At 45.2% G+C, this 24,692-nt stretch overlaps 1 protein-coding gene across 1 annotated transcript; it reads left to right on the top strand.

Annotated features, from left to right (window-relative positions):
* The first annotated feature begins 21,933 nt into the window (after positions 1-21,933).
* On the top strand, positions 21,934-23,109 carry LOC125533970 (putative lipid-transfer protein DIR1). Its single transcript, XM_048697287.1, has one exon. It carries the CDS (start codon positions 22,494-22,496, stop codon positions 22,809-22,811), a length of 318 nt encoding a protein of 105 aa, XP_048553244.1. The 5' UTR covers positions 21,934-22,493; the 3' UTR covers positions 22,812-23,109.
* The last annotated feature ends 1,583 nt before the right edge of the window (positions 23,110-24,692 follow it).

Genomic DNA, 24,692 nt, shown 5'->3' with positions numbered 1-24,692 from the left:
AATCCTAAGCCTAGCACAAGATCATGTAGTTCGTATGCTAAAGCTTTCCTAATGTCAAGTATCATTTCCTTAGACCATGAGATTGTGCAACTCCCGGATACCGTAGGAGTGCTTTGGGTGTGCCAAACGTCACAACGTAACTGGGTGGCTATAAAGGTACACTACAGGTATCTCCGAAAGTGTCTGTTGGGTTGGCATGAATCGAGACTGGGATTTGTCACTCCGTGTAAACGGAGAGGTATCTCTGGGCCCACTCGGTAGGACATCATCATAATGTGCACAATGTGATCAAGGAGTTGATCACGGGATGATGTGTTACGGAACGAGTAAAGAGACTTGTCGGTAACGAGATTGAAAGTATCGTACCGATAGACAAAGGGAATTGTATACGGGATTGATTAAGTCCTTGACATCGTGGTTCATCCGATGAGATCATCGTGGAGCATGTGGGAGCCAGCATGGGTATACAGATCCCGCTGTTGGTTATTGACCGGAGAGTTGTCTCGGCCATGTCTGCATGACTCCCGAACCCGTAGGGTCTACACACTTGAGGTTCGATGACGCTAGGGTTATAGGGAAAGTATGTACGCGGTTACCGAATGTTGTTCGGAGTCTCGGATGAGATCCTGGACGTCACGAGGAGTTCTGGAATGGTCCGGAGGTAAAGATTGATATATAGGAAGTATGGTTTTGGCCACCGGAAGTGTTCCGGGCATCACCGGTAGTATACCGGGACCACTTGAGGGGTCCGGGGATCCACCAGGTGGGGCCACCAGCCCTGGAGGCCTACATAGGCCAATAGTGGGAAGGTACCAGCCCCTAGGTGGGCTAGGGCGCCTCCCACCAAGGCCCAAGGCGCCTCCAATAGGGGAAGGGGGCAAACCCTAGGGCAGATGGGCCCTAAGGCCCACCCTAGGTGCGCCTCCCCCTCTCCCCCTTGTGGCCACCACCCTAGATGGGATCTAGGGCTGCCGCACCCCTTGGGGTGGGAACCCTAGGTGGGGGCGCAGCCCCTCCCTCCCCCTATATATACTTGAGGTTTGGGGTTGCCCAATATATGTGATTTGCTCTCCCTGTTGGCGCAGCCCTACCCTACTCCCTCCTCGTCTCTCGTAGTGCTTGGCGAAGCCCTGCTGGAGTCCCGCGCTCCTCCACCACCACCACGCCGTCGTGTTGCTGCTGGATGGAGTCTTCCCCAACCTCTCCTTCTCCCCTTGCTGGATCAAGGCGTAGGAGACGTCACCGGGCTGTACGTGTGTTGAACACGGAGGTGCCGTCAGTTCGGCACTAGGATCATCGGTGATTTGGATCACGACGAGTATGACTCCATCAACCCCGTTCACTTGAACGCTTCCGCTTAGCGATCTACAAGGGTATGTAGATGCACTATCCTTCCCCTCATTGCTAGATTACTCCATAGATTGATCTTGGTGATGCATAGAAAATTTTGAATTTCTGCTACGTTCCCCAACAGTATCATGTATAGCAGAAGTGGCATCATCGATAACATGCGACATATCAGAACGAATAGCAGAAGCAGGTTTAGGTGTCGCAAGCTTACTCAAAATAGAAGGTGAATCAAGTGCAGAGCTAGATGACAGTTCCTTACCTCCCCTCGTTGTTGAGGGATAGATCTTGGTTTTTGGATCTCTCAAGTTCTTCATAATGATAAGCAGATATATATCCCAAGTGACTCAAAGAATAGAGCTATGCTCCCCGGCAACGGCACTAGAAAATAGTCTTGATAACCCACAAGTATAGGGGATCGCAACAGTTTTCGAGGGTAGAGTATTCAACCCAAATTTATTGATTCGACACAAGGGGAGCCAAAGAATATTCTCAAGTATTAGCAGCTGAGTTGTCAATTCAACCACACCTGGAAACTTAATATCTACAGCAAAGTGTTTAGTAGCAAAGTAATATGATAGTAGTGGTAACAGTAACAAAAGGTAACAGTAGTATAAGTAGTGTTTCTGGTATTTTGTAGTGATTATAGCAATAGCAACGGAAAAGTAAATAAGCGAAGAACAATATATGGAAAGCTCGTAGGCAATGGATCGGTGATAGAGAATTATGCCGGATGCGGTTCATCATGTAACAGTCATAACCTAGGGTGACACAGAACTAGCTCCAGTTCATCAATGTAATGTAGGCATGTATTCTGAATATAGTTATACATGCTTATGGAAAAGAACTTGCATGACATCTTTTGTCCTACCCTCCCGTGGCAGCGGGGTCCTAATGGAAACTAAGGGATATTAAGGCCTCCTTTTAATAGAGTACTGGAACAAAGCATTAACACATAGTGAATACATGAACTCCTCAAACTACGGTCATCACCGGTAAGTATCCCGATTATTGTCACTTCGGGGTTAACGGATCATAACACATAATAGGTGACTATAGACTTGCAAGATAGGATCAAGAACTCTCATATATTGATGAAAACATAATAGATTCAGATCTGAAATCATGGCACTCGGGCCCTAGTGACAAGCATTAAGCATAGCAAAGTCATAGCAACATCAAACTCAGAACATAGTGGATACTAGGGATCAAACCCTAACAAAACTAACTCGATTACATGATAAATCTCATCCAACCCATCACCGTCCAGCAAGCCTACGATGGAATTACTCACGCACGGCGGTGAGCATCATGAAATTGGTGATGGAGGATGGTTGATGATGACGATGGCGACGGATTCCCCTCTCTGGAGCCCCGAACGGACTCCAGATCAGCCCTCCCGAGAGGTTTTAGGGCTTGGCGGCGGCTCCGTATCGTAAAACGCTATGAATCCTTTTCTCTGATTTTTTTCTCTCCCCGAAACACAATATACAGAGTTGGAGTTGGAGTCGGAGGAGCTCCAGGGGGCCCACGAGGTAGGGGGCACGCCCTAGGGGGGCAGGCGCGCCCCCACCCTCGTGGACAGGTGGTGGGCCCCCTAGCCTTCATCTTTTTCAGGTATTTTTTATATTTTCCAAAAAGTTGTTCCCTGAAGTTTCAGGTCATTCCGAGAACTTTTGTTTCTACACATAAATAACACGATAGCAATTCTGCTGAAAACAGCATCAGTCCGGATTAGTTCCATTCAAATCATGCAAGTTAGATTCTAAAATAAGGGCAAAAGTGTTTGTAAAAGTAGATACGACAGAGACGTATCAGTGGAATGCAGTGTATATGTGCACACGCGTAGGTATAACCCCCCAGACATGAGTTTGTTGAATGCGTGTGTGTGCCTCCAGGTTGGATAATAGAAAACGGCGTTTGTGCGCCGAGGCGTTTGAGCATAGGCAAAATCCACTATTGTCTCTTCTTTCTTCTACCTTTGTTTGAGGGGCGCATGAGGGTGGTGTGAGGATGAATCCATCCGACGCCAGCAAAGGGAAGGAGGGAGCTCTATCGCCACGCACGAGAGGGCACGACTGGAGGAGGCGATGTGCAAGTTGGATCTGACGGAAGAGGAGGCTACGCCGCTGGTGCTTGACGACGTCGACGATGGTGAGCCCGTGAAGTGGTCACTAGCGGGGAAAGTCCTACATCGACACACGTTTCATATCCAGACGATCTCCAACGCTCTTCGCCCAGCATGGGGTAACCCTAAGGGCCTGTCCTTCTGGTCCGCGGGGGAGAATATCTTTCTGGCTGAATTTGCAAGTAAGCGTGACCGTGATCGCGTCTTGGAAGGCAGCCCGTGGCATATCAGCAAGCAAGCAGTGATCTTGTCGGAGTTCTCCGAGTGCATGAAGCCGTCCGAGCTGCATTTCAACAAGTTGCAGCTTTGGGCTAGGGTTCTCAACTTGCCCTTCAATCTTCGCAATGAGAAAATATGGCAGGCGGTGGCAAAACAGATTGATGCAAACGCCCAATCAGTGCAATTTGACCCCATGGGGGGTTTCTCGAGGACGAGAGTTACAATTGATGTCAGTAAACCTCTACGGAGGTGGATCCTCATTAATTCCGCGGCTCGGGGTAGCCACGACTGGTATGACATACAATATGAGAACGTCCCCAACTTTTGTTTTTCGTGCGGCCGCCTTGGTCATGCTGACATGTTGTGCCCGACGCCCAGGACTAGGGACGACAATGGCGATCTGCCATTCAAGACCAGTCTCAGAGCGCCGGAGGACAAGAAGAGGGCCACGTCTAGCGACAATTCGGGGGCCAGTCAGAGCAACTCAAAACCAGGAGGAAAAGCCGATGCTCCCGAGTCTAGCTCGAGTAAGGATGCCAATCCTGAGGTCACATCGCCCAAGAAAAATAAGGCATATGGCAACAATAAGAGGAAGGGTGGACCTCCCAAGCAAGTGTACAGAAAGGTTATAATGTCCGTCGCGACACCAGAGGATCAGGAAATTCCCCAGGCTAATGCGATCATTCAATACGATCTCACGTAGGCAAGCGGAGTGGATGAAACCGATGAGGGGGAAGGAGAGCATGCACCTAAGAAGAAGAGGGACACGCCAACAACATCAGAGAATTCGGCAGGAGGTGCAGAGCAGCCCTGCCAGTCACAATGAGTTGCATAAGTTGGAACTGCCGGGGGCTTGGGAACCCCGAGGTAGTTCGCGAGCTTCGCAATGTGGTGAAGCAAGAAGGTCATGTGCTGTTTTTTGTCATGGAGACAAAGATCATAGGAAATCGAGTCGAGGATCTGCGGCATACTCTAGGTTTTGCGGGCAGTTTTGCAGTGGACAGTGACGGCCTAAGCGGAGGTATAGGGCTGTTCTGGTCTAAAGACATTAATGTTGAGCTTAAAAACTTCAGCAGCAGTCATATTGATGTGGTGGTAAGTGAAGATACTGTGGGTTCGAATGCATGAAGGTTTACAGGTTTCTATGGAGCACCAAGAGCAGCTGATCGTCATCATAGCTGGTGTTTTCTTAGAACACTCCACATCATTCCTCATGGTGCATGGATGTGCGTGGGTGACTTCAATGAAACTTTGTACCCCAATGAACATTTCAGCAAATCAGCTCGGCCCGAGCGACGGATGAGGGAGTTTCGAGAGGTTATGGACGAGTGTGCTCTTCAAGATCTAGGTTGGTCAGGTGTGGCTTATACATGGAACAACCGTCAGTCTGGAGATGCTAATGTCAAAGCACAACTCGATAGGGCCTTTGCTAATGAGGAGTTCCGACAGAGGTTTGAACATATACAAGGGTAAGGCATGTGTGTGCCGTGGAGTCTAACCATTGTTTTGTCATAACTGAATTCAGAAACCACGCATTTTCACATAGTCCTCCGGGTTCCAAACAGTTCCGCTACGAAAATGTTTGGCAATCTCACCAGGATTAGGAGCAGCTCATCAATCAAACCTGGCGGGGTCCGGCCCATGATTCGGGGCTTCAAGGAATCATGGACTCTCTAGGGCAGTTGCAGCGCCAACTAGAGCCCTGGGGAGCTCGCAAGTTTGGCAGCTTGGCAAGGACAGTTCGGGACTTGCAAAAACGTCTGGACAAGCTGCGCCAAAGATCGGTGGGGCGAGACCCAACGGACAAGGAGAAGAATGTCATGCAGAAACTCCAAGAGGCAATGCGTCTCGAAGAAATATGAATGAGGCAGCGTTCCCGAGTCCCATGGTTGCGTTCTAACAGAATTGTAGGACTCAAGCGAGCATATGGCTCCGTTTGTGCTTCTAAGACGGAGGATAAAGCAGAAATTCAAGCTTTCTATTAGCGTTATTTTTTTCCAGTGGTTTTGTGACGCCAGTTCATTGGCTATGACTTGGTTGTCCATCTCAAACACTACCTGAACATTAAATAATCCAGCCATGGCCTGAATCCCCACAAGAGCAGCGCGGGCTTCGGCTTCCTCAACACTGTAATCGTGACTTGGAGTTTCTTTGCCGGTCAGTTGTGTGCGTCGCGTGAGTTAGCTAGCTACTTAGTCGGGTGTGCATGCATGTGTGGGTCGCCATGGTGTGTAACGCGCATGCATGTAGACCGTTAGCAGCAGTACACCTCGGGCGCGTTGTGCGCGTCGTGCACGTGACCGGGCGAATCCTGCGCGCTAGCTGCTGTGGGGAGGTGGGATGCGGTGTATGCGTGCACATGCACAGGTATAAAACCCCCCAAACCTGAGGTTGTAGCCTGACATGGTATGGGCTAGCCACTTGGATAATAGAAAACGGCGTATGTGTGCCGAGGCGTTTGAGCGTCGGAAAAATCCACTGTTGTCTCTTTTTCCTTCTACCTTCGTTCGTGAGAGAGAGAGAGAGAGAGGGAGCTAGGCTCTGGCGCAAAGAGCAAGCTAGGGCTCGACAACTTTTTGCAGATTGCTCCATTGCTTAGGTCTTTTTGGCACTCAAGTGATTGGGCGGCGACTCTGTTATGTGAGTTTTGGCTTCCCCTCCCTCTCTGTTGTGGCGCCAACAACTTTCCCATCGGCGGCATAGAGGCTGGGTCTTGGTGTGCTTGTAGGGGAGGCTCTCTGGATTTGCACGAAGATTCGACGACGGCGGTTGTCTCTTTGGTGTGCTGGTCATTTGTATCCGAAGACGGAGACTTCCCGACCATCATGGCTGTCAACACAATGGTGCTTGCTTCGGGAGTGGCAGTGGCGGCGGCGCACCCTCAAATCGCTCTGCGAGCATGGCCTTCGTTGGGTGGTCTGAGGACCTTGTTGTAATTGCTTCTTCTTTTTTTTACTTTCAAGGTGCTTTTGTATCACATCTGAATCTTCAATATAATCTGGAGGTCCTTTTCGCAAAAGGAAGTGATGGGGGCGCTTGGAACATCATATGCAAGAGCGCGTGATCGATGCGAGAAAAATATGTTATCAGGCAGCTAGTTCACTGGAGGAACGATGCTGACAAGAATACAAGAATGTGAAATTGCTCACGTGGTGCTCATCATGGTAGTATTGAAATGCATCAAAGCACTCATCAAATGGTTGTTGTGGCATGTTCATATTTAAGTGTGTGAAAAGAGATGAAACAATAGTAATCCGTAAAGAGGCCTCCACCCGACCAATGAGTAGCGCTTAGTTCGTGGCTACGTTCATTTTGTTACATATTCAGCGTACACAAGCTCTACACTTAGTTGAAATTGCCTTTCCAATTCGTTGAAACCCACGTGCATCTTAGGATTGGGAACCATCAGGACTTGTGACACACACAACATTGCCAAGGTGGTCAGATGGGGATGGACATCTTCGGGAATTTTCCTTCCTTCCTAGCGTACTTCGTTACTACTACGTAGGCACGACTCTAGAGGTTGACTGTTGTCTCGATGAATTAGACGATGGAGCATTGCCTCGTTTCCATATTCAAGCATTCACGTGAGAATTGAACAAATAATACTAGACTTATTTTAGAACTTCTACGGATGCCAACACGGACATGACTGCATTTCCTTTTTTTCTGTAAGGTGCCTTTCCAACATCAACGCTTGATTCCATGTGTTCTGTGAAAGTAAACCTATACTACTGAATTCCTATTTGGTGCCTCTTTGGTTCTCACGAATCCCAAACTTGCATAAGTAGGAAAACGGTACAATTAGGATGTTTATTTGGTTCATTGTTTTAAATAACAGGCTATGCCAAATAGTGGTGGTTCTCTAAATCAGCTATGACGGGGCTATAGTTCAGAACCTTTTCAAACAATTATACATAAATCCTATAGTTGATCAGTTAGCGACACCCTGCTCAAACTGCTATAGCGGGCTGACTATTTAAACTTTTATCTGGTTACACCAACGGAAAAATAAAGAACTTTAAAGGACTAGGTCCATTGCATAGTTGTCAGAGAAAAGGAAATTTCCCATGAGATTAGAATTAATGGTTTTTCCTTTGAAATTAGATACAAAGTAGACCATAAGGAAAAAACATATCTATATCTATACCTACTATTAAACGAAGGTGATATTCTTGATTTCGTCCCGCTTTGTTTGGTCCTGCTTTAATTAATTTCACGTATGCTATTTGGTTTCGTTACTTGCCACCCGTTTTGGCCCAACGGAGGAAGCCCACCTGACGACGCACGGTAACCCATGTCCGGAGAGCTGGCAAAAAATAAAATAGCCGATGGGAGGGTTCGACCTCATAACCCGCCAATCGGCCACGCACAGTTTGTCCAACTGACCCAACCAGAGATATGAGAGGATGTTTTTTCTCCCGTTGCAACACACGAGCCTTTTTGCTAGTGGTTATCAATCCTACAAACCCCAAACAAGCTCTATAGGGAAAATTCTGAAGCTATGGAATCCTCCAAAAAAATTGTGAAGTTCTTTTCAACCATAGAGCCCCTTAGAAGTAGTTTCCTTTATAGTTTGTGATTTTGTATCTATATATACGAAGTAGAAGTATTGTAGAAATTTATGGTCAATATGTACCTTAATAAAAACATGCACGTCTCATATTATCCAACGGACTGCTACAACATTTCTCAGGCTTCTAGACAGGTTTCTGAAGAAAACAACGTGTAAACTTATAAATGACTTCAATTCGTTCAAAAATCTTTAAAACAGAACACTTGGCCTGTAATGGTCATGGTCGTGCTGGGCGGCGAGTCAGCGGCGGGCTTGGAGCTGATCTAAAGTTGGAGGCTTCACCGATGCTTGTCCTCCTCTGCCAGCCAGTCTGTGGGCTTTCTCTGGCGTCCTGCTCGGCTGGTTGGCGGAGCAATGGAGGTGCGAGCTCTGGGTCGGGGGAAACCCTTGGCTGGCGGTGCCGGTATGATGTTGGCGACGCGCACGGGGCCGTTGTCCCTCTGGTGGGCGACATCGAGACCCTGTCCCCGCCCTCCACCCCTTGGTCCTGGGCGAAAGCCTAAAATCTCTTGATTGGGTGGCGGCGGTGCGTCGGCGTTGTTTTCTTCTTGAAGACGCTGCCTTGGTGTCCAGGATGGTCAGTGGCTCGACGCGGTGCTGGTTTGCCTGTTCTTCTATCGTGTCCTTGCTCGGCAATGGCAGTGGGCTTCTTGGTCTTGGCCGGTGACCGTCGTGATGTATGGGTTCCTGTGAGATGTGAGGTGGCCAGGGCTCGTCCTCACCCCGGCAACATGTTGGCCAGTCCATCCGTGCTCGAGGGTGAGCTGTTCTGCCTCCTGACAGGTCAGCGTCCTTCGATCCAGGACGAGAAGGCAGGGGTACCCTCTTTGGAGGCAGTGGCGGAAGGTGGGACAACAAGGTTGGCCCTTGGGAGTTGATGGAGTGTGGCCTTCCTCCGGTGGTGAATTACTCCCTTGTCACGGTTGCATCGATGGCATGATCAGAGGCCGTTGCTTGTTGTTCCCTAGTGTTTGTATCCTGGTTGATTTTCTTTTGTCTTCTTTTTTTTTGTTGTGGCAGTGGTTGTAATGTGTGGTTACTTTATATATAAAGTGGGGCAAAAGCCTTTTTCGGTATATGGTCATATAGCATTTCAATTCGTTCAGATTTTTTAGGCTGATGCATGTAAGCATCCTAACATGAGCCACTAAATGGACATGTGCTGGAATGCTTGCAGGATAGGCGGGACTCCCGATTTGCATAATAAAACACAACATCCACCGCACTACTTGCTAGTTGGTTTTGATTTGGAGGTCTGATGGGAGAGCCTCTACAGTTGCTCCCATTGCACGATCTCCCCTATCTAAGATGTGCTCCAGTTTCCCCACCTTCTAGAGTAGCTTCTCAGCTTTCACATGAATTTGCCAAGCTAGGCAGCTTATCGGAAGTATGCCCAACACAACTAGAGTTCGAGGTACATAGAGTGGGGAGCAAAATTATTAGTTTGCTTATACCCCTAGTTGAAAGTTGTTTCTAGAACAATAACACTTGGCATCGATTACTTCATCCCATTGCTCTGAATGACTCCGCTGCTACTGCTGCGAAGAGTGCTACACCAGCTCAATTCATGCTCTTATCCCTTGTGATAGAGATTATTCTTGATCTCTTAGTACTTGCGATCAAGATAAATATTCTAGGCTTCTCTCTACATGTGATGGTATACCTAGATTGTTCAGTACTGCAGCCTGAACATCTGGGTTAAGTTCCAAGAATAGACGGGTGATGCACAAGGTTTTTTTTTCTCATTTTATTTCCTTGACGACCAAGCTTGATACACAATGAGACCACTCATCAAGATAAAATCTTGATACTCACACTAAACAAAAAGTTTTTGAGGACCAGGCTTGGTGTGTGGTGAGACCACACATCAATATAAATATCATGGTACTCATACCAAAATGGTTGTTTACATCCCTAGTTCGTGCAAAGGCCAAGAAAAGTGAAATTACACTAGTAGAAAAGGCCCATTTGTCCCGGTTCATAAGGCCCATTTGTCCCGGTTGAGGAACCGGGACTAAAGGGTCGTTACTAATGCCCTAGGCCTTTAGTCCTGATTCTTATACTAACCGGGATAGATGGGCCTCCACGTGGCCGCTCCGGCGAGCCCAGGCACGAGGACCTTTGGTCCCGGTTGGTAGCACCAATCGGGACCAATAAGCTTCCACATGTCAGTATTTTAGGGGCTGTTTTTTTTGAAAGGAGGTGGTTTAGGGGTTTTGGGGGTTAATTTAGGTTGGCATAGGTAGCTAATAGAGAGATGTGTCCTCTCTTATCTCCGTGCTACTGCTACTGCTATGCCTAAACATGACTTAGACAGAAGTGAGGCAACATGTGGTGCATGTCGAAAGTAATACTAATCCTAACTTGATCAAGTTTGGATTGTACTACTTTCGACATGCACCACATGCATGTTGCCTTCAATTCAATCCAATCCATGTTCATTTCATCCGCTGATATATAATAACTCTTCATGCTCGCATCATGCATCATCATATATAATAACAAGTCTACTAATCATCATCATACAACTTCTACTCGTTACTAATAACAAGTCATACGATCATCATCCTCATAGTCATCGAACCAACTCTACTTAATTGTTCTTAGCACATGATCATCAGTATTAGGTAGGACCTAAATACCCTCTTTAAGGTAAAATAGCATAAAACAATATAGACCATGACTCTCCATTATGGAGAATGGAGATCATCCTATCTCCAATTCTTGCGATTCGCTTCCTTTTGCTTCCAAGAACTTCCTTACGACTGTCCATACATTTTTCCATCCTTTGATTTGCATGTCTCCATTCCTTTTAGAAATCTGGTATGGACAGTTGAGATTCGTAGGATGACCTGGTTGTATGTTCAAAACATTAAGGCTACCTTTCTGATACATCAAATGAGGCACACAATTCTCTGTGATTATCTGTTGAAAAACATAGTAATAACTTCATAGTTAGCAATGACGTACTAGTTTTAGAAGTATGCAAAAGATGCACGGATGTCGTAATAGTAAAAAATCTTACCCGGGTATCTCCATGGTAGTTACCGTAGTTCAACACATGCACTAGTGGCACGTATTGACCATAATATTGAGGAGTTTGATTGTAGATATTGTAATTCTCAATGTCAGTACAAAATCCGATCAAATGATTTTTTTTCTCCTTATAAGTTAATTCGGAGCCATCGGTGTAGTGAGTTTTGTCTACCATCTCCCGCACATTCTTTGAAGAATGAAAATAAGCTGTCAACTATTTTGAAATAAACAATATAAATTAGCTAATAACTATGTTTGATAAACTCACATAGCGGTAGAATTGGAGGCGTATCAACAAGGACCCAAATGTCCATATTGTCTTGCTCGATTTCAGGATCATCAAGATCCATGGTGACAAGCATACCCTCATCAAAACCATACATCTTGCAAAGTGCTTCCCATTTTTTGCAACCAAAATGGGTTACGCTCTCAGAATTGTACAACTTTACTTCAAAATCCACATCATGATGAGTCCTTAGGTGAATTTTCTTTGTTTCGAAACTTTCATGGTCTTCAAAACCCATCCTCTCCAAGACATAGCGCCTTGCATGGCATGGGATAAGCTACTCGAATTGTAAAAGATGAAAATTACACGTTGAAATAGGTGTAGTCATGCTTAATTATGAAAAAACACTTGTCGTCGTTGCGTACCGTTTCAACATCGAAGGTCTCCTCGAGCTTAATGCTGAAGCGCTGATCATCGTCCAGGTGAGGCCTGTCGCATAGACCTCGATCGTCGTGGCACCAGCTGCACTCCCCTAGGATACTTTCGTCATCTAATGACGACATTTCCTACGTTCATAATTCAAAGTTAAACTTGTATAATTAAATGTATGTACAACAAAAACTAAATTAGATCATTATTATTCATCACGGGTTGACTATCGGTCTGTCGAGTCTTTTCTTGAAAACTCTCAGCTCACGTGGTGTATATATTCGACTCTCGGTGATGGTCGCTCCTCACTTCGTCCCTGAGTGCATTACACCAAAATGTCTAGCACACGGGAACAAAGGAGAAGTGACCCCCACGACAACAGTCGGGATTCTTCGTCCTCTCATATATGGTGGAGACTCGACAGACTTAAAGTCAACCCGAAATATCGTTTAATTATCTTTCTAAAAAATGATTTGGCTGGTCTCACGTCGAGGTCGGAGGGGGTCGGTGACGGGGAAGACGGCGGGGATGATGGAGGGGGGCTCCTAGATTTCTGTGAAAACAAAATCCCTATAAGCTATCAACTAATCATATGCATATGCCTTGCATAGTGCTCTCCAATTTTAGCATTCAAAGTAGGAGTAGTTTTCCAATTTGAGCATTCAATAAGCAAAATCAAATCGCAAAATAAAGTAGTATTCAAATTAGGATGCATTCAATTATAAGCAAAACTACATCATCTCTTGTGTCCGTACATCGTCGAATATTATCACTAATACACCTCGAATACTATCATACATATAACATCGCTAGTACAGCTAGAACCGTAGAGCCCGACGGGTATCGCACGGGCGGTGGACACCCAAAGAGAAGGAACCATCACAAGATCGCTCCGGTGAGATCCCTAAAGAACCTGCCAGGTATTGTCGAACCTGCCCTTCAACGCAACCATGTAGCGACGGATGTGCTCGTCCTCCTCGCTGACACGGTGACGTACCACCTCCGCGGTGTCCGGAAGCCTCGGCACCATCACTGGTCCACGCGACCGCCACCAAACAAGGATCGGGTCAACGACGGGCTGGCTCCTCACCAACCTACGCCCCCTGGAAGGTAGCACACCCCAAAACCATCCCGGCGGAGCCCAGTCCCGGACATGGCCCCTCTGATCAAGCCGACCTCCTTCACCGAGTCGACGACGAGGATGCGGGATAGGCATCGTTGACGTCGATGCGGGAATAATTGCTTTAACTAAAAAAATAAACTAGTCCTATTAATTTTCTTGCTAAAAATAAACTACTTCTATAGTAAAATAAACTACTTTATTAAATCAAGTAGTTCAACTACTAAGCACTTACTATAAATAGAATAAAGTAGTACTTACTAAAAATAAACTACTTCTATATATAGTAAAAGAAAGTAGTTTTATTAAATCAACTAGTTCAACTACTAATTAATTAAGCACTTACTATAAATAAAGTAGTTTTATTAAATCAACTAGTTCAACTACTAATTAAGCATTTACTATAAATAAACTAGTTTAACTAGTTCAACTACTAATTAACCACCTCCGCGGTGTCCGGAAGAAGAAAAAAAGAGGAGAAGAAGAAAGGATTAATAGAGGAGAAGATCGAAGAAAAAAAAGAACAAAAAAAAGAGGAGAAGAAGAAAGGAATAGTTTTTTCTTCTTCTCCTCTATTCCTTTCTTCTTCTCCTGTTTTTTCCTCTTCTTCCTCTCCTCTTCTTCTCCTTCTTCTCCTTCCTCTCCTGCTTCTTTTTCTTCTTCTTCTTCCTTCTTTCCTTCTTTCCTTCTTCATCTTTTCTTCCTTTTCCTTATTTTACTTTTTCCTCTACACTAACCTAAAATCAATATCTACTAACATTAATCTAAATAAAAAATTAATACATATATGAAAAAGGGGGCTCACATCGCGGGCGGCCGGCGAGGGTGACGGCGGCGGGGGGCAACGACGGGGGGCGTAGGGCGACGGCGGGCGGCGGAGGGTGACGACGACGGCGGCGGGGTAAGGGCGACGACGATGGCGACGGGAGGCGGCTCGGGGGCGGCGGAGGGCGGCGACGACAGGGGCGGCTCGGGGGCGGAGGGCGGGGGGCAACTGGTTGTGAAATTTTCACAAGCCCAGCTTATATACCCAGAGCATTGGTTCCGGGTCGTGGCAACAACCGGGACCAGTGCCCCCCTTTAGTCCCGGTTGGTGCCACGAACCGGGACCAAAGGTCAGTTTTCGGTAGCCCAAAAGGCGGGAAGCGGCGGCCTTTGGTCCCGGTTGGTGGCACCAACCGGTACCAAACGGGGGCATTCGTACCGGTTGGTGCCACGAACCGGTTCCAATGCCCCCTTTAGTCCCGGTTGGTGGCACCAACCGGGACCAAAGGCCTCATTCTGCCCGTGCCCAAATGTTTAGTCCCACCTCGCTAGCTGAGAGGGGCGTGCGGTGGTTTATAAGCCCCACTACCGCCCCCTCTCGAGCTCCTCACCATTGCAGGCTTTCTGGGCCTAATTGTCACTGGTATGCCTGATGGGCCTAGTAGGCCTTCTGCGGGCCTGAATCCTGGCCCACGGATGGGTTTCTAGTCGTATTCAGGCCGTTGAGGCCCAGTAGGTGGCATATTTTTTATTTTCCCTTGTTTTTTGTTTTCTTTTTTGCTTTATTTATTTTGTTTTGTTTCTACTTACAACAAAAAACTTATTTATTTTATTTTGTTTCTAATTACTTACTTATTATGTAATTTTGCTATTAAAGTTTCTAACAAAAAAAGTTCTTTATGAAAATTCTTTTTGCTTTTAATGATTTTGAACAGAAAATACTTTGATAATTTTAGTTGCATCAATTTTATATGTAATTTTAGTTTCAATAATACTAGAGGTTGCTTATAATGTTTTGAACAGAAAATATTTTGATAATTTTAGTTTCATAAATTTTATTTATGTTATTAACATTTATTTTATTTTATTTTATTTTGTTTGTACTTATATATTTTATTAAACTTTATATATTTTGTTTTTAATTACTTATTTAATTTATTTTATGATAATTCTTTTTTCTATTAAAGTTTGTAACAAAAAAGTTCTTTATGAAAATTCTGTGAACTCCTGACTTTTTGTGTGTTAAAAATGCACCATTGAGCTATAAGCCACATCATCAATAAAATTCGCTTTGCTTTTAATGTTTTGTATAGAAAATACTGTGATAATCTTAGTTGCATAATTTCTATATAATTTTAGTTTCAATAATACTAGAGGTTTATAAAATGCAACATTCAAAGCATTTCAACAAAACATTTAAAGCATTTCAACAAAACGGACAATCTGTTTCGAGATATCAGGGTTTCATACGGAAACTCGTCTGTTACAAGATGCATTTCAAATAAAATAGGAAAAGGTTGAAAGTTGGCATGGTATCATCATAATAGTTATGGAGAGAAAGTCTTCGCTTTTTCTTCGCTTGTGTGCTTTGCTTATTGCGTCGTAACCATGGATAATATTCATCATTTATGAGGATGCTTGGGTCAGCCTTGACTTTGAAGGGAGGAATTTCATGAAACTTTTCATAATCTTCGGACATGTCTGTCTTGCCCTCCACTCCCACGATGTCCCTTTTTCCTGAAAGAACTATGTGGCGCTTTGACTCATCGTATGATGTATTCGTTTCTTTATCTTTTCTTTTTCTCGGTTTGGTAGACATGTCCTTCACATAGATAACATGTGCCACATCATTGGCTAGGACGAACGGTTCGTCAGTGTACCCAAGATTGTTCAGATCCACTGTTGTCATTCCGTACTGTGGGTCTACCTGTACCCCGCCTCCTAATAGATCGACTCATTTGCACTTCAATAAAGGGACCTTAAAATCATGTCCGTAGTCAAGTTCCCATATGTCCACTATGTAACCATAATATGTGTTCTTTCCCCTCTCAGTTGCTGCATCAAAGCGGACACCGCTGTTTTGGTTGGTGCTCTTTTGATCTTGGGCGCTCGTGTAAAATGTATTCCCATTTTATCTCGTATCCTTTGTAAGTCAATACAGTCGAAGATGGTCCCCTGGACAACGAGTACAGCTCATCACAAACAGTGTTGTCACCTCTGAGACGTGTTTCCAACCAACTGCTGAAAGACATGATGTGTTCACATGTAATCCAGTCGTCACACTGCTCCGGGTGTTTGGAGCGCAGACTGTTCTTGTGTTTATCGACATACGGGGTCACTAAGGTAGAGTTCTGTAGAACTGTCTAGTGTGCTTGTGACCAAGAATGCCCGTTCCTGCATATTATTGAGTCCACTCCTAGCGTGCCTTTTCCAGTCAGTCTCCCATCATACCGCGATTCAAGGAAACCTATCTTCTTAAGGCCAGGAATGAAGTCAACACAAAACCCAATGACATCCTCTGTTTGATGGCCCATGGAGATGCTTCCTTCTGGCCTAGCATGGTTACGGACATATTTCTTTAGGACTCCCAAGAACCTCTCAAAGGGGAACATATTGTGTAGAAATACAGGGCCCGGAATGACAATCTCGCCGACTAGATGAACTAGGACGTGCGTCATGATATTGAAGAAGGGTGGTGGGAACACCAGCTCAAAACTGACAAGACATTGCGCCACATCACTCCTTAGCCTTGGTATGATTTCTGGATCGATCATCTTCTGAGAGATTGCATTGAGGAAGGCACATAGCTTCACAATGGCTAATCGGACGTTTTCTGGTAGAAGCCCCCTTAATGCAACCGGAAGCAGTTGCGTCATAATCATGTGGTAGTCATGAGACTTTAGGTTTTGAAACTTTTTCTCTGGAATATTTATTATTCCCTTTATATTCGACGAGAAGCCAGTCGGGACCTTCATACTGAGCAGGCATTCAAAAAAGATTTCCTTCTCTTCTTTGGTAAGAGCGTAGCTAGCAAGACCTTCATACTGCTTTGGAGGCATGTCGTCTTTTTCGTGCAAACGTTGCAGGTCCTCCCGTGCCTCAGGTGTATCTTTTGTCTTCCCATACACACTCAAGAATCCTAACAGGTTCACGCTAAGGTTCTTCGTCACATGCATCACGTCGATTGAAGAGCGTACCTCTAGCTCTTTTCAGTAGGGTAGGTCCCAAAATATAGATTTTTTTCTTCCACATGGATGCGCGTCCCTCAGCGTCATTCGGAACAGCTAGTCCACCGGGACCCTTTCCAAATATTACGTGTAAATCAGAGACCATATCAAGTACGTGATCACCGGTACGCATGGCGGGCTTCTTTCGGTGATCTGCCTCGCCTTTGAAATGCTTGCCTTTCTTTCGACATTGATGGTTGGTCGGGAGAAATCGACGATGACCCAGGTACATATTCTTCCTGCATCTGTCCAGGTATATACTTTTGGTGTCAGCTAAACAGTGCATGCATGCGTGGTATCCCTTGTTTGTCTGTCCTGAAAGGTTACTGAGAGCGGGCCAATCGTTGATGGTTACAAACAACAACGCATGCAGGTTAAATTCCACCTTTTTGTGCTCATCACACGCACGTACACCGTTTCCATTCCACGGCTGTAAAAGTTCTTCAACTAATGGCCTTAGGTACACATCAATGTCGTTGCCGGGTTGCTTAGGGCCTTGGATGAGAATTGGCATCATAATGAACTTCCGCTTCATGCACATCCAAAGAGGAAGGTTATATATACATAGAGTCACGGGCCAGGTGTCGTGATTGCTGCTCTGCTCCCCGAAAGGATTAATGCCACCCGCGCTTAAACCAAACCATATGTTCCTTGGGTCACCTGTAAACTGAGCCCAGTACTTTCTCTCGATTTTTCTCCACTGCGACCCGTCAGCGGGTGCTCTCAACTTCCTGTCTTTCTTACGGTCCTCACTGTGCCATCGCATCTACTTGGCATGCTCTTCGTTTCTGAACAGTCGTTTCAACCGTGGTATTATAGGAGCATACCACATCACGTTCGCAGGAACCCTCTTCCTGCGGGGCTCGCCCTCAACATCATCAAGGTCATCTCGTCTAATCTTATACCGCAATGCACCGCATGCCGGGCATGCGTTCAAATCCTTGTACGCACCGCGGTAGAGGATGCAGTCATTAGGCCATGCATGTATCTTCTCCACCTCCAATCGTAGAGAGCATACGACCTTCTTTGTTGCGTACGTACTGTCGGGCAATTCGTTATCCTTTGGAACCTTCTTCTTCAATATTTTCAGTAGCTTCTCAAATCCTTTGTCAGGCACAGCATTCTCTGCCTTCCACTGCAGCAATTCCAGTACGGTACCGAGCTTTGTGTTGCCATCTTCGCAATTGGGGTACAACCCTTTTTTGTGATCCTCTAACATGCGATTGAACTTCAGCTTCTCCTTTTCACTTTCGCACTTCTCCCTTGCGTCAACAATGACCCGGCGAATATCATCATCGGGCACATCGTCTGGTTCCTCTTGATCTTCAGCTTCCTCTTAATCTTCAGCCTCCCCCGTTGCAGCATCACTGTATTCAGGGGGCACATAGTTTTCATCGTCCTCTTCTTCTTCGTTGTCTTCCATCATAACCCCTATTTCTCCATGCTTCGTCCAAACATTATAATGTGGCATGAAACCCTTATAAAGCAGGTGGGTGTGAAGGATTTTCTTGTCAGAGTAAGACCTCGTATTCCCACAATCAGGGCATGGACAACACATAAAACCATTCTGCTTGTTTTGCCTCAGCCACTTCGAGAAATTTATGCACGCCCTTAATGTACTCGGAGGTGTGTCTATCACCATACATCCATTGCCGGTTCATCTGCGTGCATTATGTATAATTATGTGTGCCAAAAGTAAGAAAATTAGACAAGTATCTATCTAAAGTAAGATTTTTTTTCTTTCAGAAAGAAGATAAGAACAAGAGGCTCACCACGGTGGTGCCGGCAACGAGATCGGCGCGGGCGATCGACGGCGGTGAAGACGAGGACGGGGCGTGAGGACCGCTAAACCTAAACAAATCTCGGAAAACATGGAGCTCGGAGGTCGAGCTTCGAGAGGAGAAAGCTTAACTAATGTGGCTCGGGCATTTCATCGAATACCTCACATGCATAAGAGGTGAGCTAGAGCACCCAAATGCCCTTCCTTGCCGGCCAGCAAAAAACAGAGCACTATGGAGTGCTATGCTCGCCGGCGATGGGGTATATATAGGCAACTCATTTGTCCCGGTTCGTGACTGAAAACGGGACTAAAGCCCAGCCTTCTGTCCCGGTTCGAGCCAAGAACCGGGACCTATGTTTGTGGGCCAGGAGCGAGGCCCATTGGTCCTGGTTTGTGCCAAGAACCGGGACAAATGGGCCCAGACGAATCGGGACCAATGCCCACGAGGCCTCGGCCGGCCCCTTGGGCTCACAAACTGGGACGAATGCATCCATTGGTCCCGGATCGTGGCAGAACCGGGACTAATGGGCTGGCCAAGCCCGAACGAAAGCCCCTTTTTTTACTAGTGTTATCTCCCTAATTTTAAGATGTGAAAGTCCCTGAGGACCCGTGTCGCTCTCCCTGGGCAACACGGGCGGTGCATCCATCTTCCACCGTAGGTTCACCTCCTCCCCGTTTCTCTAACCGTTCGTCATCGACCTGAATCGCCAACAAAGCCCCATCTGGCTGCTAGCGGCGGCGCGTTCCTCTTCCTCCTAACACCTTCCTTCCCCATTAAAAAAACCGTGGGGCTCCTCCCCAGTAGGTCTATTTTTATAAAAATGAGCCAACAGTACTAAACAAGAAAACTAGCATATCTCAAAGATAAGTAATTTTTTAACAAACGGTGGATTTTATTGGCTTAAAATGAAGCATCAAGAAGATACAAATACAATAAGCACACTACACACACCCGACCTTTGCATAAGGTAGGATGCACATAGTCAACATCAACATAGGCACACAAAAAACACGTCACCAAATAACAAAATAATACAAGACCAAAGTTATATCTAGACGAGGAAAAACAAACAAACATCAAAACTATCAGATCTACGATTGGCCCACCTAGCCTAGTTGGCTCATATAGCCTCCTAGAACATAAAAACATCAAAACGCTTTTTATTTAATCTGGGGTGCCGGTCGACGTCCCGCCAAACATCCACGACATGGGATGTTATCATGCTATAAGCGACTAAGCGAGACCTGGCTGAGCTCGCCTTCCACCCCCGCCCCAATCAGTCGTGCGTTGTGTCTACCTAGCTATTCGCCTAACATCATTACTGAATTAAGTCGGCAAAAGCTAGCACCCAGTCACTCTATGGTCTGAAGAAAAGATCTCAAGCTACAGCCGGTACATGCACCCAGTTGCAAACTTGCAGTGTGTAGTGCTTCATTCAAGCTAGCGAGCGTCCTTGTCTAGCTAATTGACCAGGAGCAGGCGCTTTTTGCTTAATTTTCCAAGTGGGGAACACGAAATGTACTATCTCAGTAATAGGTGCATATGCATTACTTCTAAGGATTTCGAAACTAAAAATCCAGAACATATAATGGTACTCCTTCGTTTTTATTTGCTTCACATATTAACTTTGTCTCAAGTCAAACTTTATGAACTTTGACCAAGTTTATACGAAAAGGTATTAACTGCTGGAATTTAGTCTATTTTAGGCAGTCCAATAACTATTTCAGAAATTCCTAATAAATCCTAGAGGCCCACTCAGCACATTTGTGCAAGGCAAGAGATACTACTAAAGTTTAGTCCCACATTGCTAGTTGAGTGGGAGTTGGACCTTCTTATAAGGGAGGTTCTTTCCCCACTTGTACGAGCATGGGAACAAGAGGGATATCCACGCGCACTCCTCCTCCGCCGCCCGCCTCGTCACGACGCGCCGCGCCGCGCCGCGGGTTGCGGGAATGAGCCGAGCCGATATCTAAATTTTTGCCATGCACTACGGGTATACGAAAGGTCACACGGAAGCTGAAAAGATTTTTGCGAAAGTGGAGTTCGAATGGGAACGGTGCAGCTCTTCGGCTGCTGGCTGTTCGTTTCGCCTCCCGTCGCTGCCTCCTTCTCTTGCGCCTATAAAAGGGAGGTCGCTCCTCCCAGAGAGACGCACCAGAATCTCTTCCTCCTCTCGCCACAAGTTCCTGAGCTCTGAGCTGCTGCAGTCTTCCTCATCCCGGCTTGTGGCGTGCACCGCGAGTTGGGACAGTAGGCCTCCGAAACCGCACCTCTTTGAGTCCTGTACGGGAGAAGGGTGATAAGGTTTTTGGGGAGCGCTCCGCGCGACTACTGAATTCTTCATCACGGACTCCGACGACTACTTCCCTGACGACGACTTCTTCCCCGACGTCGACGACCTCATCGATGACATGGCTGGAGAGGACGTCGACCCCAAGTCCAGTGCTTCTGCTGCTGCTGTTCCGTACGTGTTTATACTCTTTCTATTAGACGTCCTGCCACAGTTCTTTGCTCTAGTTTTTGCCCTACATGTGTTAGGTTCTACTTCATATATGCAACTTGCTATACTGTCTGCTCTAGATGTGTTTAGTTACAGTTCATATGTGAAGTTGCTGTTTACCTTCTCTTTGTCAAATCGCATGACTTGCTTTATCACTGTTATATTAGTCATGCTTTATCTAGTATTTTTGTTGATAAAATCATTTGGTAAATTGCTCATATTTCCAACATTAACATCCACAATTCCAAATCAATACCATTAGAATCACCATTGAATATTATTTCACATCATATATATTTGTTATTCTAAAAGTCTAGATTGTTTTCTATAATCTTGGTCAAATTTTATAGAGTTTGACACAGGTCAAAACTAGTATGCGGAGTAAATAAAAACGGAGGGAGTATATCAGAGAGGCATAGGCCAAGATTGTTGTTTCTTTGTTATAGGCCATCTTTTTTCATTGACTAACAACATATATCAACCTTTTTTCAAAAACAAAATAAATGTCAACACAGACAAAACACTTGCTAGTGGTTAGCGCTAGTGAAGTCACTCGTCTAATTCGGCACCGCAGCATATACCATAGAGATTTCGGTGCTTGCCTTAATCATCGGTCAGTAAAACAATTCAATTTTCAAATGTTATCACGAGCCGTTTCTCTTTTGTAAAAAATAAATAAAAAGGCACGCAAAAAGCTTGTGGGTGGGCAAATTGAAGGACCACTTTCTAAAAAATGAGACCAACCCAAGGGCTAACCCTCGTTGCCTTTTCTTTATAGGAGAAACTCCGTAAGCACCACGCGTCCGTGCCGGGACTCGAACTCGGGTGGGCTGGCAGCAACCTCAGCTGCCCAGGCAACGGGTCGACACTGTGAAGAACTAGTCTTAATTTGCAGCATACTCTTGATGTGGAAATCGGTAGTTTTGCATGATAAGAAAATTGTGCTTCTACATGTGAGCAGCACTTGAGCGCCTAAGTTCTTTCCTGATGCAAAGTACATACTTCATGAACACATAGGCCTGCCCCTATAAATAGAGCCATACACCAAACATTCATCTCACACATTTCCAAAGCAAAACCTAGCCAGGACCAAAATCTCCTCTAGCAATCCACTAGATAACATAATAACAGTACCAGCCATGGCTAAGGCACATGCATTGTCTGCAGCATTATTGCTTGTCATGTCAGTGTCCCTCTCCGCACTAGGGGGTGTTCATGGCATTTGCGGCATGTCGAATGATGAATTCAAGCTTTGCCGGCCCGCGGCAGCAGTGAATAACCCGACAGACAGTCCGTCGGCTGATTGTTGTGCTGCGCTTGGGAAGGCCAACCTATCATGCATCTGCCGGTACAAAGGCATCGCCGGCATATGTCTGAGAAAGTACCACATCGACGCAAAGCGCGCTTTGGCCCTGCCCGGCAAGTGCGGTCTCACCATGCCCAACAACTGCGCGTGATGATCGGATGTACTACCCATATAAGCATCTAGGAGTCGGTTGCTCTACATCTGCATCGACACTTATATATGACTAAATAAGTGGTGGAGCACTTGGAAAAGCATTGTGCTACTCGGTCTTATTGTTATTTTGTGATTTCAAAGTGGGATTATCTCATTAAGCTCTTGATAAAATAGTATATGCATGTTATACTAGAAGTGCAAGGATGGCAAACGTGCCTTGTATGTTATTCCCATGAATTTAATATCTTATAGTGATGTCGTTCGTGTCAAAAAGTTGCATGTTTTCTAGTGAACAAGTAAGTGTCGATCATAATTTTTCCCTATTGGTCACTCCTAAATAAATCTATAATCAACTATCAAGAAGATTGTCCGTTTGTGCAGCTAGCTTTCTATATAGAGTTTGTGATTTTTGCATCTATGTATGACAAAAGAAAATGCAGCCAATGTTTATCTTTAGAAAACATGAACGTCTTATAGTTTCCAATGGACTTCAACAAAAACTCTCTGGCTTCTAGACAAATCTCCAAAATTTAACTATGTACTTATTAGCAAACATATAGCATCACAGTTCATTCAGAATTTCTAGGTGATCCCGGGAATCATCCTACCAGGAACTAGTAAACGGACATGTGCTCGAATACTAGCAGGAAAGGCAGGACTCCTGATTTGCATAATCAAACATACACGCTAGCACAACTCACTACTTGCTAGGTGGTTTCAGTTTGAAGGTCCGATAATCCTAATTGGTGAGGTACTTCACTGAGGACACTCACAACAATAGCTGCTCATCTATACGAAAATGCCCATGCCATGTGCTCACATGGCAGTATTGAATGGCGTGAAAGCATCCATCACATAGTTGTTGGATCACACAATGTTCCTATTTAAGTGTGGGAAGAGAGAGATGGAGCAATGACACTCACAACAATAGCTGCTCATCTATTCGACCATGGGGTAGAGCTTAGTAACTAAGCCTTAGTTGTTGCTAGGTTCATTTCAGCATGCCACATATTCAATGTACACAAGTTTTGCACTTAGTAGAATTTCTTTTTCAGTGTCGTTGAAATCCACATACATCCTACGACTGAGAAGCATCGGGATTTGCGACTGCACGGACTTCCCTTGAATTTCTACAAGAAGTAACCTTCCTTGAATGACCATGTGGAGATGGACTCCTTTAGGAATTTTCCATCCTAGTGCATTTTGCTAACTAGACATGTATCTAGAGTTCAATCGATGTCTCAAAGCAAAGAATGCTGAAGTGTTGCACTAATTAAAGCTCCTGTGTCTTAGAGCGAGTCAGTCTGTTTCAGTGTGCTGTGTTGTGCACATTGCCATTATCGTGTTTAAAGCACAAGAATGTGGTATCCCATTTTATGGAAAATTACTATAAACTGTTGTGTTACGAACACTACTGTCGCCGCATTCACGTGGGAATTAAACTGATTCTTCTAGTGTATTCGACATTCTACCATTGATTTTCTCCTAGCCTTTTACAACGTCAACCTGGACAAGACTGCAACTCTTTTTCTTTTTTTAGGGTGCAAGATTAGCACTTGATTTCATACATTATTAAAAAAAAAATCTCACCTGCATCTAAAAATAATATCCCAAAAGCTTTTTCACCAAGGCCAACCAGCTTGCGCCATGTGGCATCGCTAGTTGGCCGCTCTTCACGCGACGCTTAATGGGTTTAATAATGTGAAAGAAATTCGACATTGCTAAATTCATATTTAGGGCCTCCTTATTTCCAACAATTCTAAAAATGCCAAAATAGGAAGCTGGTAGAATTGTGATGTATTGTTTGGTTGCATTGTAGAAAAAATATACATTCCAAAAGGACTAGGTGCATTTCATAGTTGTCATAAAAATAGGGAAG

This window comes from Triticum urartu, chromosome 2 (genome assembly GCF_003073215.2).
Source record: "Triticum urartu cultivar G1812 chromosome 2, Tu2.1, whole genome shotgun sequence".
In the NCBI taxonomy this organism is placed as follows: Eukaryota; Viridiplantae; Streptophyta; class Magnoliopsida; order Poales; family Poaceae; genus Triticum; species Triticum urartu.
This window is presented reverse-complemented; position numbering and strand designations above follow the sequence as displayed.

What these genes read in the sequence shown, in the direction of transcription:
- LOC125533970 (XM_048697287.1), top strand. Translation starts at nt 22,494, where the DNA reads ATGGCTAAGGCACATGCATTGTCTGCAGCATTATTGCTTGTCATGTCA.